The sequence below is a fragment of the Magallana gigas genome, chromosome 2, assembly GCF_963853765.1.
Source record: "Magallana gigas chromosome 2, xbMagGiga1.1, whole genome shotgun sequence".
NCBI classification, from domain to species: domain Eukaryota; kingdom Metazoa; phylum Mollusca; class Bivalvia; order Ostreida; family Ostreidae; genus Magallana; species Magallana gigas.
This window is the reverse complement of record NC_088854.1, coordinates 32,497,563-32,514,092: the sequence shown is the minus strand read 5'-3', so window position 1 is coordinate 32,514,092 and position 16,530 is coordinate 32,497,563. Positions and strand designations below refer to the sequence as shown.

General features: G+C 38.1%; 1 protein-coding gene and 1 long non-coding RNA gene across 2 annotated transcripts; one reads left to right on the top strand and one right to left on the bottom strand.

Annotated features, from left to right (window-relative positions):
• Positions 1-4,918: 4,918 nt before the first annotated feature.
• Positions 4,919-6,939, top strand: LOC105337593 (uncharacterized). Its single transcript, XR_010711014.1, has 4 exons — positions 4,919-4,998; positions 5,620-5,734; positions 6,434-6,544; positions 6,693-6,939. It is a non-coding gene; the product is annotated as an uncharacterized lncRNA (long non-coding RNA).
• A 912-nt stretch (positions 6,940-7,851) lies between these two features.
• On the bottom strand, positions 7,852-13,658 carry LOC136271493 (uncharacterized). Its single transcript, XM_066071606.1, has 6 exons — positions 13,591-13,658; positions 13,300-13,327; positions 13,150-13,203; positions 12,863-13,009; positions 12,610-12,696; positions 7,852-9,167 (listed from the first exon to the last, which is right to left on the bottom strand). The coding sequence occupies exons 1-6, from the start codon at positions 13,656-13,658 to the stop codon at positions 9,009-9,011; spliced, it is 543 nt and encodes a 180-aa protein (XP_065927678.1). The 3' UTR covers positions 7,852-9,008.
• Positions 13,659-16,530: the final 2,872 nt, after the last annotated feature.

The following is a 16,530-nucleotide window of genomic DNA, read 5'->3' as shown; positions in this document are numbered from 1 at the left end:
AGAAATGTGGAAGAATATCAATTCAATATTAGACCAACCTAAGATTTGTACACATCCGATCAATACAATATTGGTTAACTTTAAACCAACACAATATTGGTAAATTCTATTGAGGGAATATAGCAATATTGTAAATATTTTATGTTCGTTTGAACGGTAAGAACTAAAATTCAAGAAGAAAAGGGTATACTATGAAATGAAATTTAAATTGGTACATTAACCGAGCAGTAAACAGTTATTATATGTTCTATTCTAAGACACAAAAAGATTTTTTAAAAATTTGTAGAGGGTGTGAAGCAATGAGTTAAAATCCAGATGTTCAATTGTAGTGGAAAAAAAAATTATTCACCAAGTTTGACAGAGACCTGGAGAAAAGGACCAATTCTTACTCAAAGTTCGGAAGGCAACATTTGCATGTTACGAGAGAGACTATTCAATGTGTGCTGCCTATTTCTTGGTCTGCGACGGTGAAGTGGTCTCCCAACTAGTATATACTCAGCCGCATCTTTTCCATTTATCTACTTCATTTCAAGCTTGAACTAAACCAATAGTTATCTACCACATGTATAAACTGTCCACCATTGTGAGAAATATGCATAGCTCTCCAATATATAGCGTAGTAATCTAATAAATTTAATAACCTATTCTTTGTGTTCTTCCTATCAATCATCAGGTCAAGTCAAATCTACGTAGCAGATAATTGATGTGGCCCAGGCAGGTGGCCCTAGCTCGGAAGGTTACCCATTTTATAAATGACACTGATTATTACTTTCTTTAAAGCTTAAATTAAATTCATCATTATGTACTATCAGGCATATACTAAAACCATTATTGTGAGGAGAGATACACGACTCTCCAATGTATAGCTGTGTAACATTCTAATAAATAATCTTACCTATTCTTTGTATTCTAAATTCATATATCGATCAAGTCTGCAAGGCAGGTAGGGAAAGTGGCCCAGGCAGATGTCTCTAGCTTTGCAGGTCTTTTGCTGGTTGTTTACACTCTGTGGTTCTAGAGTAACATGCTCCGGAACAACACAGTGTGTCTTGGTATGATGCAACAATGGATGCATCCAACTTTATGATAACCATGACTCTGAGTCTATGTTCATGCACGGCAACCCACGTGTTCTTAACTAAATGCTAAAATACTAAAATCCATACTTGTTGCTGCTTCTAGCGCCAAGCCAGATGCGACACGGACCATTCGAACCACGAAGAGAGCCCGAGTATACTTTTTCCTCTATATTTCTCGGAGAAATTTATTCTGTAACGCCTTGTGTTGAGAACAAAACGATGTAAAGTTTATTATTTATTCAACCATAAATAACATGACACAAATAACAACGCCGTTCAAAAAGAGCATCAGACAAGTCTCAACCCTTGGGACGATGGCAAAATCTGTACAATTACCGACACAAATTAACTGGTACTTATATCCAGTATATATATCCTATACGTAAAATCCCACGATCAAAATAAAACTTTAAGGCTGTCGATAAAATACGAATAAATATCGCCACTACAAGTATACAGAGAAAATATTCCTTAACTCTCTATAAATCGAAATAACTAGTACTGAACTAGTAAATATGAATTAAACTAGCAATATAACTAGTAATAATTAATTAAACCCTATTACTACAAATGTACTTCAGTCACTTAGATACTTAAACAGTACACACCTTCAAATCTGCTGCATAATCTTCGTGTGCTTCCTTAGCACACAACAAAAAGGAGAGAGCAGTGTTGGGGTATTTATAGTGTGCCAGAAGAACACAAAGAAAAGAATAATAACTTTGTAGACTGGCAATCAACATGTCTACCATATTAAATATACTCGTACCTTTTTCACACACAGTAAAAAAAATATATACTGTACTTAAAATAATTATTCCAACTCATTTACGGCATTATTATAACAAAATACACTTGTCATTTATCAATCAAACAGAATCAAATAATGAAACATATCATAGATACATGTAGCTATCTACAATAATGCCAGCACAAAGGAAAAAAAAGAAGACTTCCAGCAAAGATCAATTATGAAAAAAAAACAATTCAATACTTTTAGTACATTTTTCTCCACAATGGTTAATATTTATTATTCATACATTAATTAATAATTCTCAATTAAATAAACAAGAACTCCACCAATTCCACAATCATTACGCAGTATTTACTTTTATCATATAATAATGAGTAGAAGATTACAATATTTAATATTAATCCAAGCTGTATAGTACATAAAAAAAATTCAAGAATGAAAAATACTGGCTCAAAATTAACGTGAACAAATACTTACACAACCTATCTATATCTAATTACACATCCTAATGTCTCTTGTTAGATTTACGGAATGGACGGTCTGGCTGAAATAAGTCATCTAATGGTGATCTATGCCAGGGACGCTGCTGGGGCTTGGGACGATTCGGTCTGGTAACCACGCGCACCACCGACTGTAGTTTCCTAGGAGACCTCCTGAGAGGAGCCGATGACCTTTGCGGACGCGGATGGTAGGGCTCACCCTCTCCCGGACCATCATGGAATGACTTAGGCGCCTCATCCCTACCCCTCCTCAAGGCTGAAATGGTAGCCTGGTGCTCCTCAATAACTCGCCACTGTCTTTCCACCTCTCTCTCCAGGCTCTCCGTCTTCTGATTCCGCTCGACCTCAGTGGAAGAAGGCTCCCTCACGATGAACTCGTCCAAAAGTTGTTGGTCCTCCTCAGTCAATAATTCCGGTAGGGAAGAATCCAACGCCGACTGGGGGGGGGGGGGGTGGCTGCCGAGGACGGGAGGGAGACTACTGGAAGGGAGACTGCTGAAAGGGAGACTGCCGGTGACGAGAAAGCCAACGTGGAAGACGGAAGGGAGGAAGAGATGAAAACGGGTACAGGCGGCAACGAGGTCACACTAAGTGGTACGGCGGCGGCCAGGGAAACTGGAGGACCATCAGGGGGAGGAAGACTGGATGGTCGCCTGCGGGACTCCCAGTGCCTCAACGAATCCTCCACAGACAGCACCACCATCATCTCCTCCAGCATGGCGGTGTTGTCTTTCATCTGAAGGTACGAGCTCACTGGAGGCTCTGGGCCGTCTGCCACCCGCATCTTATGCTCCAAATACCATTTCCCATGTTTTACAAACTTGGTCCTCTGAAAAGCGGTGAATTGGCACAGCCGACAGGAGAAAGGGTAATCCTCAAGAGATTGAAATGTCGTTGGTATACATGGTTGGTCACAGATAGCTTCTCTCCCCTGTACCCACTGGGCTTGCAGGACCACACTCTACCACGTTTCCCAGCGGAGACATCCATTATGAGATCTGTAAGTGAATCAAGTCAACAATTAAATATGAAACCAACACAACATTGGTAAAATTTAAGACCAACACAATATTGGTAAAATTCTATACATGGAATATAACAAGGCCCCCCCCCCCTTTCTAACAGTGGTACTGGTTGAGACTTGTTCACAAGACAAGTGAATAGAAAATGTTTTATTAGGTAGTCTATCATCACAACTATGTATAAACACAAAGAATACATATTGTGCATATTAAATCTTTAAGGCCGACGCTAGCTTCTGGGCCCACTTAGGGGGGTTTATCGCCTCGGTATGGTAGTAGTTTATTGTGATTCACTACTTTTTAAAACCCACGGGTATCCATCTGTATTTCGAATACTAGTTCACTGTGAACCTTAACCACCACACATGGGCCCACGTAAACAGGCTGTAATTTGGTACATTCTCCAGCATATATGTTTTCATTTAATTTCCACACCAGATCGCCCACAGAGTAGCTATGTGTGAAAACTTTTGAGTCATATAAATTCTTCTGGCGCTCGGCTGCTCGTCCCAGGTATTTGCGACATATCTCATGTGCTTTATTAAGTTGACTTCGTATTTCCTCTACGTAGGTACCATAGGATGAAGTTAATTCTCTTGTGGATGTTTCAGGTCTGAAGATAATCTCAGAAGGAAGGCGGACCTCTCGACCGAAAATGAGCAAATTTGGTGTCAATCCAGTAGACTCTTGAGGGGTAGAACGATACGCAGCAGTAACACAGCTAAGGTAAACATCCCATTCGTCATCGTTAACTATATAGGAACGGATCATCTGGATGAGGGTTCGATTAAATCTTTCCGATGGCCGATGACCTTTGCGGACGCGGATGGTAGGGCTCACCCTCTCCCGGACCATCATGGAATGACTTAGGCGCCTCATCCCTACCCCTGCTCAAGGCTGAAATGGTAGCCTAGTGCTCCTCAATAACTCGCCACTGTCTTTCCACCTCTCTCTCCAGGCTCTCCGTCTTCTGATTCCGCTCGACCTCAGTGGAAGAAGGCTCCCTCACGATGAACTCGTCCAAAAGTTGTTGGTCCTCCTCAGTCAATAATTCCGGTAGGGAAGAATCCAACGCCGACTGGGGGGGGGGGGGGGGTGGCTGCCGAGGACGGGAGGGAGACTTCTGGAAGGGAGACTGCTGAAAGGGAGACTGCCGGTGACGAGAAAGCCAACATGGAAGACGGAAGGGAGGAAGAGATGAAAACGGGTACAGGCGGCAACGAGGTCACACTAAGTGGTACGGCAGCGGCCAGGGAAACTGGAGGACCATCAGGGAGAGGAAGACTGGATGGTCGCCTGCGGGACTCCCAGTGCCTCAACGAATCCTCCACAGACAGCACCACCATCATCTCCTCCAGCATGGCGGTGTTGTCTTTCATCTGAAGGTACGAGCTCACTGGAGGCTCTGGGCCGTCTGCCACCCGCATCTTATGCTCCAAATACCATTTCCCATGTTTTACAAACTTGGTCCTCTGAAAAGCGGTGAATTGGCACAGCCGACAGGAGAAAGGGTAATCCTCAAGAGATTGAAATGTCGTTGGTATACATGGTTGGTCACAGATAGCTTCTCTCCTCTGTACCCACTGGGCTTGCAGGACCACACTCTACCACGTTTCCCAGCGGAGACATCCATTATGAGATCTGTAAGTGAATCAAGTCAACAATTAAATATGAAACCAACACAATATTGGTAAAATTTAAGACCAACACAATATTGGTAAAATTCTATACATGGAATATAACAAGGCCCCCCCCCCCTTTCTAACAGTGGTACTGGTTGAGACTTGTTCACAAGACAAGTGAATAGAAAATGTTTTATTAGGTAGTCTATCATCACAACTATGTATAAACACAAAGAATACATTAAATCTTTAAGGTCGACGCTAGCTTCTGGGCCCACTTAGGGGGTTTATCGCCTCGGTATGGTAGTAGTTTATTGTGATTCACTACTTTTTGAAACCCACGGGTATCCATCTGTGTTTCGAATACTAGTTCACTGTGAACCTTAACCACCACACATGGGCCCACGTAAACAGGCTGTAATTTGGTACATTCTCCAGCATATATGTTTTCATTTAATTTCCACACCAGATCGCCCACAGAGTAGCTATGTGTGAAAACTTTTGAGTCATATAAATTCTTCTGGCGCTCGGCTGCTCGTCCCAGATATTTGCGACATATCTCATGTGCTTTATTAAGTTGACTTCGTATTTCCTCTACGTAGGTACCATAGGATGAAGTTAATTCTCTTGTGGATGTTTCAGGTCTGAAGATAATCTCAGAAGGAAGACGGACCTCTCGACCGAAAATGAGCAAATTTGGTGTCAATCCAGTAGACTCTTGAGGGGTAGAACGATACGCAGCAGTAACACAGCTAAGGTAAACATCCCATTCGTCATCGTTAACTATATAGGAACGGATCATCTGGATGAGGGTTCGATTAAATCTTTCCACTAGACCATTGCATTTCGGATTCCTTGCCGTCGTTCTAGTTTTCTCTATTTGTTCTGCCTTGATCTGAGTGTAAAGTCATGGGGCAACCAAAATGGGCAACTACTTCAAGTAAAACTTTAGCGGTAGTACGAGCAGTCTGATCAGGTACTGGAAATGCTTTAACCCACTTGGAGAAGTAATCTATACAGACCATAATATAGCGGTTTCCTTGCTTGGTTATAGGTAAGGGTCCAAGGAAATCAACACCGACTCGCTCCCAGGGTACACCAACAGGACAACTTCCCAACTTGGCTCTTGGAGTTTTAATTGTCTTCTTACTGGTCGCACATATATCACAGGATTGAATGAAAGTTTTAATCGAATCTCTCATTTCATACCAATAAAATTGCTGTGTAATCGTATGCTTGGTCCTTTTGGCCCCCAAATGTCCAGATAATAAAGAACAATGACATAATTGTAGAATTTCGGGTTTCAACTTCTCTGGAACTATAAACTGGGTCATTGTATGGCCTAGTGTGGTTGTGCATTCTTTATACAAAACCCCATCATTGAAACAGAGTTGTTCCCATAAACACACATAATGTCTTGTTGTTGGAGAATATTTTACTAGTTCCCCTTTTGTAGGTTTACTGCCAGAAAGTTTCCACCGAAGTACTGGACCAATATGAACATCTTCCATCTGGAGACACAGTAAACTGGATGAGTTATATCTTGACATCCATGCCGTACCCTCAGGTAGGTTTGTAGAGTGGTCGCGCTTTCTTGTTGAAACTCGATTAACACCTCTTTGAGTCTGATCTTCTGGAATTTTTCAGAATCTCTGCCCTCATTCTGCATTTAATACAGGGCCCACACTTAAGGCTTTCTAAACTATCATTCTCAGGACATTTGCAGTCGGTTGGGTTGGGACATCTGGATAGACCATCAGCGTTACCATGACGAGTTCCAGGTCTGTACTCTATCTCAAAAGTATAGGCAGAAAGAATTTCAATCCAACAAGCTACTCTTCCTTTAGGTTCCTTTAGTTTGTATAGCCAGACTAATGCTTGGTGGTCTGTCCTTAGGACAAACCTCTGTCCTAATAAATACTGTTTGAAATATTGAACAAAACAGCGAACAGCAAGAAGCTCCTTGTCAGTCACACAGTAGTTCCTTTCAGCCCGATTCAGGGTCCTGCTTCCATAAGCTAATACTTTCGAGAGTACTGCTGTTTCAGGTAACGCAAGGAAATTCGACTCATCGATAAGCAGCGGATGTCAACTGGTCCCTCACCTCCATCCTGGTCTACTTCGCCTGGAGGACAGAGCTGCATAATTAACCTCCAACAGCCTCTGGTCTGGGCTCCGCTTAGTGAAACCAGGAAGAATCAGTACTTCTGCTGGACATCTTAACTGTCTCCCACTGCTCCGACTGGCGTCTGCTGGTGGAAAAAGAGCATGCAACCTTTAGCCAAGAGTGTCCTAGCTCTTTCAGAAAGAGTTTTTAACCGGGTTTTCCAACGGAAAAATCCGGTTATTAAAATGGTCAAAATGGTGGGCGGGCGGGCGGCTGCCAAAAGGGTACCCTCATAGTACGGATAACTTCTCCTACAGTTTTCAAGATAGGAAGTTGTTCTTTTGCAGATCAATTGTACATATATCAGAGGTGTGCATATTGCTAGGATTATGATTTCCGATAATTTATCGAAAAAATACCAGCTATTGAACTGAGTCATTTTTTGGCAAAATATTGTATATAGGGTATCTCATTGTACGGATAACTCCTCCTACAGGTCTCAAGATAGGAAATTGATCTTTTGCAGATCAATTGTACATATATTAGAGGTGTGCATATTGCTAGGATTTTGATTTCCAATAATTAATGAAAAAAATAACAGCTTTTGAACTTAGTCATTTTTTGGCAAAATATTGCAAATAGGGTACCCTCATTGTACGGATAACTCCTCCTACAGTTCTCAGGATAGGAAGTTGTTCTTTTGCAGATCAATTGTACTTATATTAGAGGTGTGCATATTGCTAGGAATTTGATTTCCAATAATTTATGAAAAAAATACCAGCTTTTGAACTTAGTCATATTTTGGCAAAACATTGCATATAGGGTACCCTCATTGTACGAATAACTCCCCCTACAGTTTTCAAGATAGGAAGTTGTTCTTTTGCAGATCAATTGTACATATATCAGAGGTGTGCATATTGCTAGGATTTTGATTTCCGATAATTTATGAAAAAAATACTAGCTTCTGAACTTAGTCTTTTTTGGGCAAAATGTTGCATATAGGGTTCTCCATTTCACTGGATACGGGTTGACATGGATACAGTTTACATAAAAGAAAACCCGGTTTGCTGTCACATTGACAGCTTTTCACTTGTCTATGGTTGTTCTGCAGGTGATGTGGATGTATCAGGGATGATGGCACATTCTATTGGGATGATGATAGCTGGTGTTCGAAGGCCGTCTGGAAGCACTGGCAATGCAGCAGGAGGAAAAGCAGAGTGAGGCATTGTAAAGTGGTACTCTTGAAGGCAAATTTTCTTCCTCTTTGGCTTCTCAGTGTAAGCAGGGATAGTGCTAATCAAAAGAACTGTTTTGGCAGTTGATGGCAGGGATTTGATGCCTGACTCCGCAAAAAGGTGTAACTCATGTTCAGTAATTAGATTTTTCTGCAATTTTAAAATTGCCTTAATGAACTTTTCATGTTGCAGTTATAATCACAAGGGGGTGTATACTGGAGTTGCTTGGTTTTAGAACTGTAATCTCTCTGGACAGGCTGGCGATACCCCTGGGATCTAGCAGTATGCTGTTGTCGATTTCTACCCGGTAATACGAACTGCCTTTCTCCTGTACTGCCAATACATGTAGGTTGTCGGGGACCAGGGAAATCGAGAGAATGGTGAATAGCCCTTGGGATTTTAAATTATACTCATTAGATGATGCCACACGGAAATTCTAAGCCTGGGCCATCAATCCCTTAAGACACGTTTGCCTTCGCCGCTTTGGAGTGAACACAATTTTCTTTATGCAATTAAGGATCAGGGTCCTCAGCTTACTGGAGGCTTTGGAGTTACTCTCGTTTGGCTCAACCAGGGATCTATACACTGCAGGCCAGAGGAGATCCAAAAACAGTTATTTTCAGAGAAAAAGGTATCATCAGGAACATTGAAGGAAACTATGGTCTCCTTGTGCCTCTTAAGTATGATTTTTAAGGTCGGCAGGCCGGCTGAAAGTCACTTTCTTCGTGATGCAAAAAGGACATATAACCGTGCAGTGAAGGGCTGGTACTAAACGATCCATGAGTCTGTCGACTATCAAAGTGAAGGTTGTACGGCTTTCCGTCAACTTGAGGAAGTAGAAAGACATCCTGTGGATGGAAACAATTTCGTTACATATCAAAAACTACAATTTCATACATACAACTAGACAAGGGGTCCAAATGTTGATACGACCAAGGCCTATAAAAAAAAATCGGGTGTTTAGGGTAACACTGGTGAAAAAATTAGGTTAGGTACGTAGGGATGTTTTTTAATTTTATCATATTTTTTTCTGCATGAATCCTAAGAATGTTTGTTTGTGTCATATTTAAAAACGTATTTTTCAATTGAAATAATAAAAAATTTACAATCGGATAAAAACAGACATCTAAAAATGGTAGGATAGGGGCATTTTGTAGGTTAGGTCGGGTTACCCTAAACACACAACTTTTTTTTTAGGCCCAACTATGGTAAACAGTCAAATGGCAGCAGCGGTGATTTAAAGGGAATAACCACTGATATAAGCATTCAAAATATTTTAAAAAATTCGCCTCGCGTCAAGAAGCAAATGCATGTATCGTGGGTTGTGAACCAAAATGCGTTGCTTTTAACTAGAAAATAAACTGATGTACCCGTGTTTTTCCTTGAAACGAAAAAAATCAATGGAACACAAAAGAAACAAGTTGTCCAGGCTGATTGTGACGACTTGGGAAGGATAGAAGTAAATTAAAGTTTACACGTTTGTACTTTAAATGGACTTGGACATAATTAGAGCTGAAATTTTCAAAATTTATTTTTTCTCTATTTGTCAATAATTAATATGGGTGTTTTTAATGCTTTGTAAAAATTTAAAAAATGAAATATAAAGTTACATGCGAGTAACAGGTTATAGTTCTTTGTTTTTTAACAAAGCTGAGGTCCTGTTATTGTTTACATATGTATTGTATTGGTATAAGCTTCCATCCATAACTGAGGTGAATTTAACAATTTTGATTGATATTAACTATATTGAATATCTGTTTTAAAAAAAAGTATGAGACCGACATAAACCAAACTCGGGAATATGTATGCAGTCGATTAAATGAACGTTTTGCACTTGGAACTTTTTTAAAGAGTTGTCTTCCCCTTGCAAAATTTAAAAAAAAAACTCAATTATTAAAAATATCTAAGGTAAATAATGAATTTTTTTAGCATTGTCAAGAAAAAGGAAAGCTTTTGCAGCTTTTTCCCAAGAGATTTGTGAGGAAATTATATGTACTATTAAGATATATTAATTAAAAATGCATTTTTTCCCATAGACTTCAATGTTAACCTTAAAATGAGATAGATTTGTTAAAATTCAAATTTAAAAAAAAAATTTAAAGATGAATCTTTATACTAATTAAACCCCTTAAAATCATACAAAGATTTTAGTAATTGAACTTGCAATCTATTAGATATGAAATTAATGGATGGACGAATTGATAATATTTTTGCTTTTCTTATTTGTAACAAATATAAATCTCAAGCATTGTTTGCATAACACCGACTTCTTTCCTCTGTATCTCGCTTGTAACTTGATTTCTAGCTTTGAAATTTTAGTGAATTGATCAAAATACACAAATAGAAAAATATTAATATTAATAATATTTTTCAACTCTAATCGTATCTAGGTCCCTTAAAAATGACTTGAATTCGGATTTTAAATAAGGTGAGAATGATATTGTCTGTTGGGAAATCTGTCTAGAAATGTGCGAAAAAAAAGTAGCGTTATGTGACACTTGGACATAATTAGAGCTGAAATTTTCTCTAGGGGATGCTTCTCTTTTAATTAATATTTGGTCAGGATTATTTTATACTTGTATATAGTCTAGAATTACCAGACTATTTGACTCTCCGGTTAAAAGAAACAGCCTTGTAAAGTTTACTTAAGTTTACTTAATTTATTGACTTATAACACACAAAATATAAACAAATACACTACTAAAAACAATAAACAGTACAACTTTGGCTCCAATTAATTAACAATTATCAATGTAAGGGGAGGATGGTTGAACTATTTGCCCTGAGAATGTCTGAATTCCAAATAATATATATATAAATTAATCCAACTCTAATTTATTCCTAAAATTGTAAACTTTACTGTTTTAAAATTTCAGAGGAAGAGAAATAATCTCTAATATCTGAAAATACCTAATAAATAAAAATATTTATAAGATTCAGAGAAGTAATCTCTGAAAATAATTAATCTATAATACTGAATCTTTACTTTAAAACTTTAAAATTTCTATCACTGAAAACTGAATTATTTGATTATAAAATTTGATTAAAACTAATTAATTAAGGGACTTTAAAATTAATCTTTCCTAATGCCTAAATTCTCAAGTTGGTAATTAATTAAGGGAATAACCCGTTACATGTTATTAATACTTACACGGCTCAAACAAAAATAATTTTGCTCTTATTCGGAGAAAACCCACCCTCGGTATATATAGAAACTTAGATCAACCGGGGCAACGAACGTGCTCAGATAGAAACCACCGGAGCCTCACCACATAATCACCGGTGATCATAATTCATATAATTCACATTATAATGAATACACGCTATACATCAAAGATAATTTAGTTAGCCCTCCATACGAAAACAAAGAGTGAACTGAGGTAATATAAATACATTAAACATAACTTCTGGTGCAACAATGGCGACCTGGAAATAAAAGTAAATACAACACATGTTTTATAAATTGTAGTAGATAAAACAACATCTGATCATGTCTATGTAAGTAACACATTTTAGAGTAAAGGAACAATGTATATCAACAATGAATAACACGTATTTTATCCATAAATAACAAATTCAACGTAGTAAATCTATAAACAACAAACACGAATGAGGTACAGGGGTCGTATCAACATTCAAAAATACCGCTGATCAACTGATTGATCAAGAAAGGATAATAAATACATATTCATAACAGGAATAGGTTATTATAACACAATATTTCATCTCTAGCTATTGCTTTGGCTCCACAGTCGTAATTTGCAACTTTTTGACAAGTAAGAAACTGTAGATCTACGGTCGCACATTCGAATTTTTCTGACTGGAGAGCTACAGTTCTTCAGCCAACCTTCGCCTCTTGAAGTAGTAGGAAATAAGCATTTGCTAATGTATTATGTGCTGTAGTTAACTTGGCAGGCAGTAAATTGAAGGACCGCAGAACGGAGAGGGGCTAAAATGATTTTTATTATTATTGAGTTATACCAATTACATGCAAGTCAGTACATGAAATATCATTCGTTTGAGGATTATAAGTAGGTTGACTGTCAATGACTACTGTAGAATCATGTTTATTCGTAGGGGTCAACGTTTGTGGGTAGCTAATATTTTCCAGGTTTTAGGGGACGTAATTTTATTGGTAATGTGCGTGTACATGTACATATACGTTCGCGGATTTAAATTCGTGGGAAAGGGCTACTCACGAAAACCACGACCCCCCCCCCCCGATCAATGACGATTCGTAGTACTAGTATACCTCAAATTTCTTGTAAATGGTTATTATATATTACTTACATCTGTTGTATTGTGCGTATACTTTGGAACAGGGGCGCGGAATTTCTTTGTGCTTTTCCTGAATCCCAATCTTCCGTCATTTTCAGTCTTAAAGAAAAAAAATAAATAAACCAAGATCTTCAAACTAATATAATTATTTCAGCCGATTAACAATTTCAGAACGTAGTTTGTCAACTTAGAACTGTGGGATCCTACGTTTGATGATTAAAGAACTATTACGGTTGATTGTAAATCAGCTAGTTTTTATATATACCTTAAATTTCTCCACTTTAAATAGAAGGAGTTTCCTTGGTATAAAATGGCCGTCGTCGTCCTCGCAGACGTCTTTCTCTACGTATTCTCCGGCATCCAACCGTTTTTCTCCCAAATCAATTTCTTTTTTTGTGTTATTCTCATATTCCTGATAGAAAAAAATCCATTTTTTTTAAAATTAAAACTTATAAACTATGGTAATATTTTCGCAATGTTGCTAAAGAATATATTATTACATATGGTACTTTTAAAAAAAATATTAAATAAATGTCAAGAGTATTTTCTTACTTTAATATTTCTTCCATGCCTCTTCAGAAACTCCAAAACTTGTCCCTGACTCTTCTATGAAATTAAAAAGAATGCAAACATACATAATACAGTATATTTTAAGTTGACTTTGTAGCATTACAATAAAAGAGAGAGAGAGAGAATCCTTACCAATCCGTCTTCTGGATTTCCATATTCTCTCGTTAAAAATAAAAAATAGTAATGTTATCTAATGCATCGACTTTCTATTCAAAGGACCAGCAAGGCACAAATTACAAGGAAAGAAACAATAACCACAATTTTTTTTTATTAAAGTCTTGATTGGAAAATGAATTCCTGATGTAGTCTACTTTAAAGCAGAACCTTATAAATCCATTCATAAATAAATTTGTAAAAAAGTATTAATGGATTTCAATAACCAGTTAATATGTACGTACATACATGTATAAGATAAAACCTTACTCAGAACAAGGTGGCGTGTTGTTGTTCTTGTCTTTGGGGATCATCTTTGTGAAAGACTCCTGGGTCATTCTATCCAGATTCTCAGGTATTAGTTATACTAAAGTGGCTGCGTTTTCATCAATTTAAGATGTCGCACCAATAGACAGGATCACATAAAAAAATAATATTGTATTAATGTCAGGAAAACTATCCTCTACATAGTTATATCTCAAACACATGTAAATTTAAAAACTGCGTTTACAAAATAATAATATATTCATGATAATTGATATCACTACTTCATTCAAGAATTTTTACACGAATTTTAAAAAATGAACGAGATGAGATGCAGCATCCACGTAAGCCATCAAGTCCATTTCACCTTGACGAAGCCTGTTCTTGAGACTCTGAAGACGGGAATTTAACTGACGATACTTCCTTTTTAGGGACGGACAATTCCACCTGCTGTCATCTGGATGATCTTTGCCTCAATCGCAGCCTGTTCCTTTTGAATTAACTCTATAAGCACAAAGATGTTTGGGTGGGTCCGTCTACACATTCTGTTGAACTTGTTGTGCTATCCCTTAACTGCATTTGTTGTTCTTTGGCCGTCATGGTCGGAGTGGTTGCACATTTCAAGGTGTCCTTCAACCCAGGTTTCTATCACATAGTCCTTGAATCGCATCACAGGAGCGGTCTGGTCATCACTATCCTCCAAGGCCTGGAACCACACATCTTCCACACGGTGACAGGGAACCAGAGGAAGGACGGCTGCTCTTCTAACTAGTCGGTGGAACTCCTCGTTTTCTCGAAACTCTGCGGTCAAACCGCAGTTTTGAACTTTCCTCCGGATACACTGTGTGTATTGGAAAAAACACCCTCGAATTGTCGTATTTGGAAAAATCCCTCCTACTGCATTTCTGGCAGCCACCTCAAAGTCAATCATCCAAGTTTCAGGCGTGAGCGCAGACTGTCGTTCGCTGACTGCGGTCCTGAATAGTGAAAACAGACGGCGGTAAGTTGCTTAAGTCTTGTTATGGAGCAAGGAAAACACAAGAGGGAAAATTGTTCCTTCCACATCTGCGTGCAAAGTGTACAGCTGGGTGAATAGAGATGTACAGGAATAAAAGGTCCCATCACTATACAGTCGAGGATACATACAGTATCTGAAGATTGGCATCAGTGGCGAACAAATAAATTCGGTTTCCAGCTTCATCTCTGTCGTCACACAGCAGGAATCTCTCGTGAGCAAGGGTCTGTGTCCACTGATCTTGGAGGTTGATTTCCTCTGGTGTTGTTGATAGTTAAGGCATCATCTTCACCCACCTATCAATAAAGGAATTCAATAGATGTATGGGTGTCTGTATTATTTTGTAACTAAAAGGCAAGATTTTTCAATATATAAATTCATTTTTAAATACAACAATTGTAACGAAAATATATAACTACCACAATTCATTTATCTTCTTTAAATGTACAGCTCGTAACAAAATAGCTGTTTTTGCTATTAATCTTCTGCAAACATATATGATAATATGATATTTTTCACAACTTATTAACATTTCAAAGCATCTTTCAATGGTACATTCATTATTGCTCTGAATTCTTGTGAAATCTTCACTATAACGAATTACTATCGCTCTCCAATTCTCGTTAGAAGAGAGAAGCGATTACTTTTCACTATTAACTTAAATTCCATCCAGTCTAGACGGTGAACTTCCTCCACGTGAAAGCCATGCTGTCTCCCACGTGCGCTTTTTGGGTGCTTGGTTTGCATTTCCCTTAAAGTACCACATCGTGTGTACCTTTCATCCTGTTGCACAACAATATCGTCACATTTACATTTTCGACTGTTACATTACGTTGTGGAACTCCAGAAGTCCAAAGCATCTATGACTTCTTTTTTTTTCGAGGCATCGAATTTCTTTTATAACAAATGTTTTTAGTTGAACTTTTGGTGAGTAGGTTTTTTCAAAGCATTTTAGTACTCCGTTTAAAATATTTCAGCCAAATTATGGTTGTTTTCTGTGGGGTTTTTTTAGTCATTTTTTGGCAAAAAATTGGATATAGGGTACCCTCATAGTACGGATAACTCCTCCTACAGTTTTCAAGATAGGAAGTTGTTCTTTTGCAGATCAATTGTACATATATCAGAGGTGTGCATATTGCTAGGATTTTGATTTCCGATAATTTATGAAAAAATAGAAGCTTTTGAACTTAGTCATTATTTGACAAAAAATTGGATATATGGTACCCTCATTGTACGGATAACTCCTCCTACAGTTTTCAAGATAGGACGTTGTTCTTTTGCAGATCAATTGTACATATATCAGAGATGTGCATATTGCTAGGATTTTGATTTCCGATAATTTATGAAAAAAATACCAGCTTTTTAACTTAGTCATTTTTTGGCAAAATATTGCATATAGGGTACCCTTTCACCTTATCCATTTCACTGGATACGGGTTGATATGGATTATGGATACAGTTCACATAAAAGAAAACCCGGTTTGCTGTCACATTGACAGCTTTTCACTTGTTTTAACGTATGGGAAGCCGGTTGTTCGAAAGTTGAAATGGGGCGTGGAAATATCTTTTTATTTGAGCTGTGTTATTCGGAATGGCTGTTAGGATGGCTTTTGGCGTTGGTGTAGTATTCAGACCAGTTCAATCAGTGCTCTTCACACATTTAGGAGTGTAGTGAGTTTGGGTTTTCTTCGCGTCGGTGCCTCTCCCTTGTGATGTCTGGATATGTGGTCATAGACCCAAACCCAATTATTCTGGCTCCTTTTTATTATTTCAATCGTTTATTTCCTACATTTCAAGGGACACAACTATATTTTTTTCCTCTTTTAAAACATGTTCAGTCGCAGACTCTTTTCCCTTTGCTTTCTCTTTCTCCTTATATTTCTCTGCAAATGCACCCATATTGGTCTGATACTGTTGGCGAAGTTTGACTTT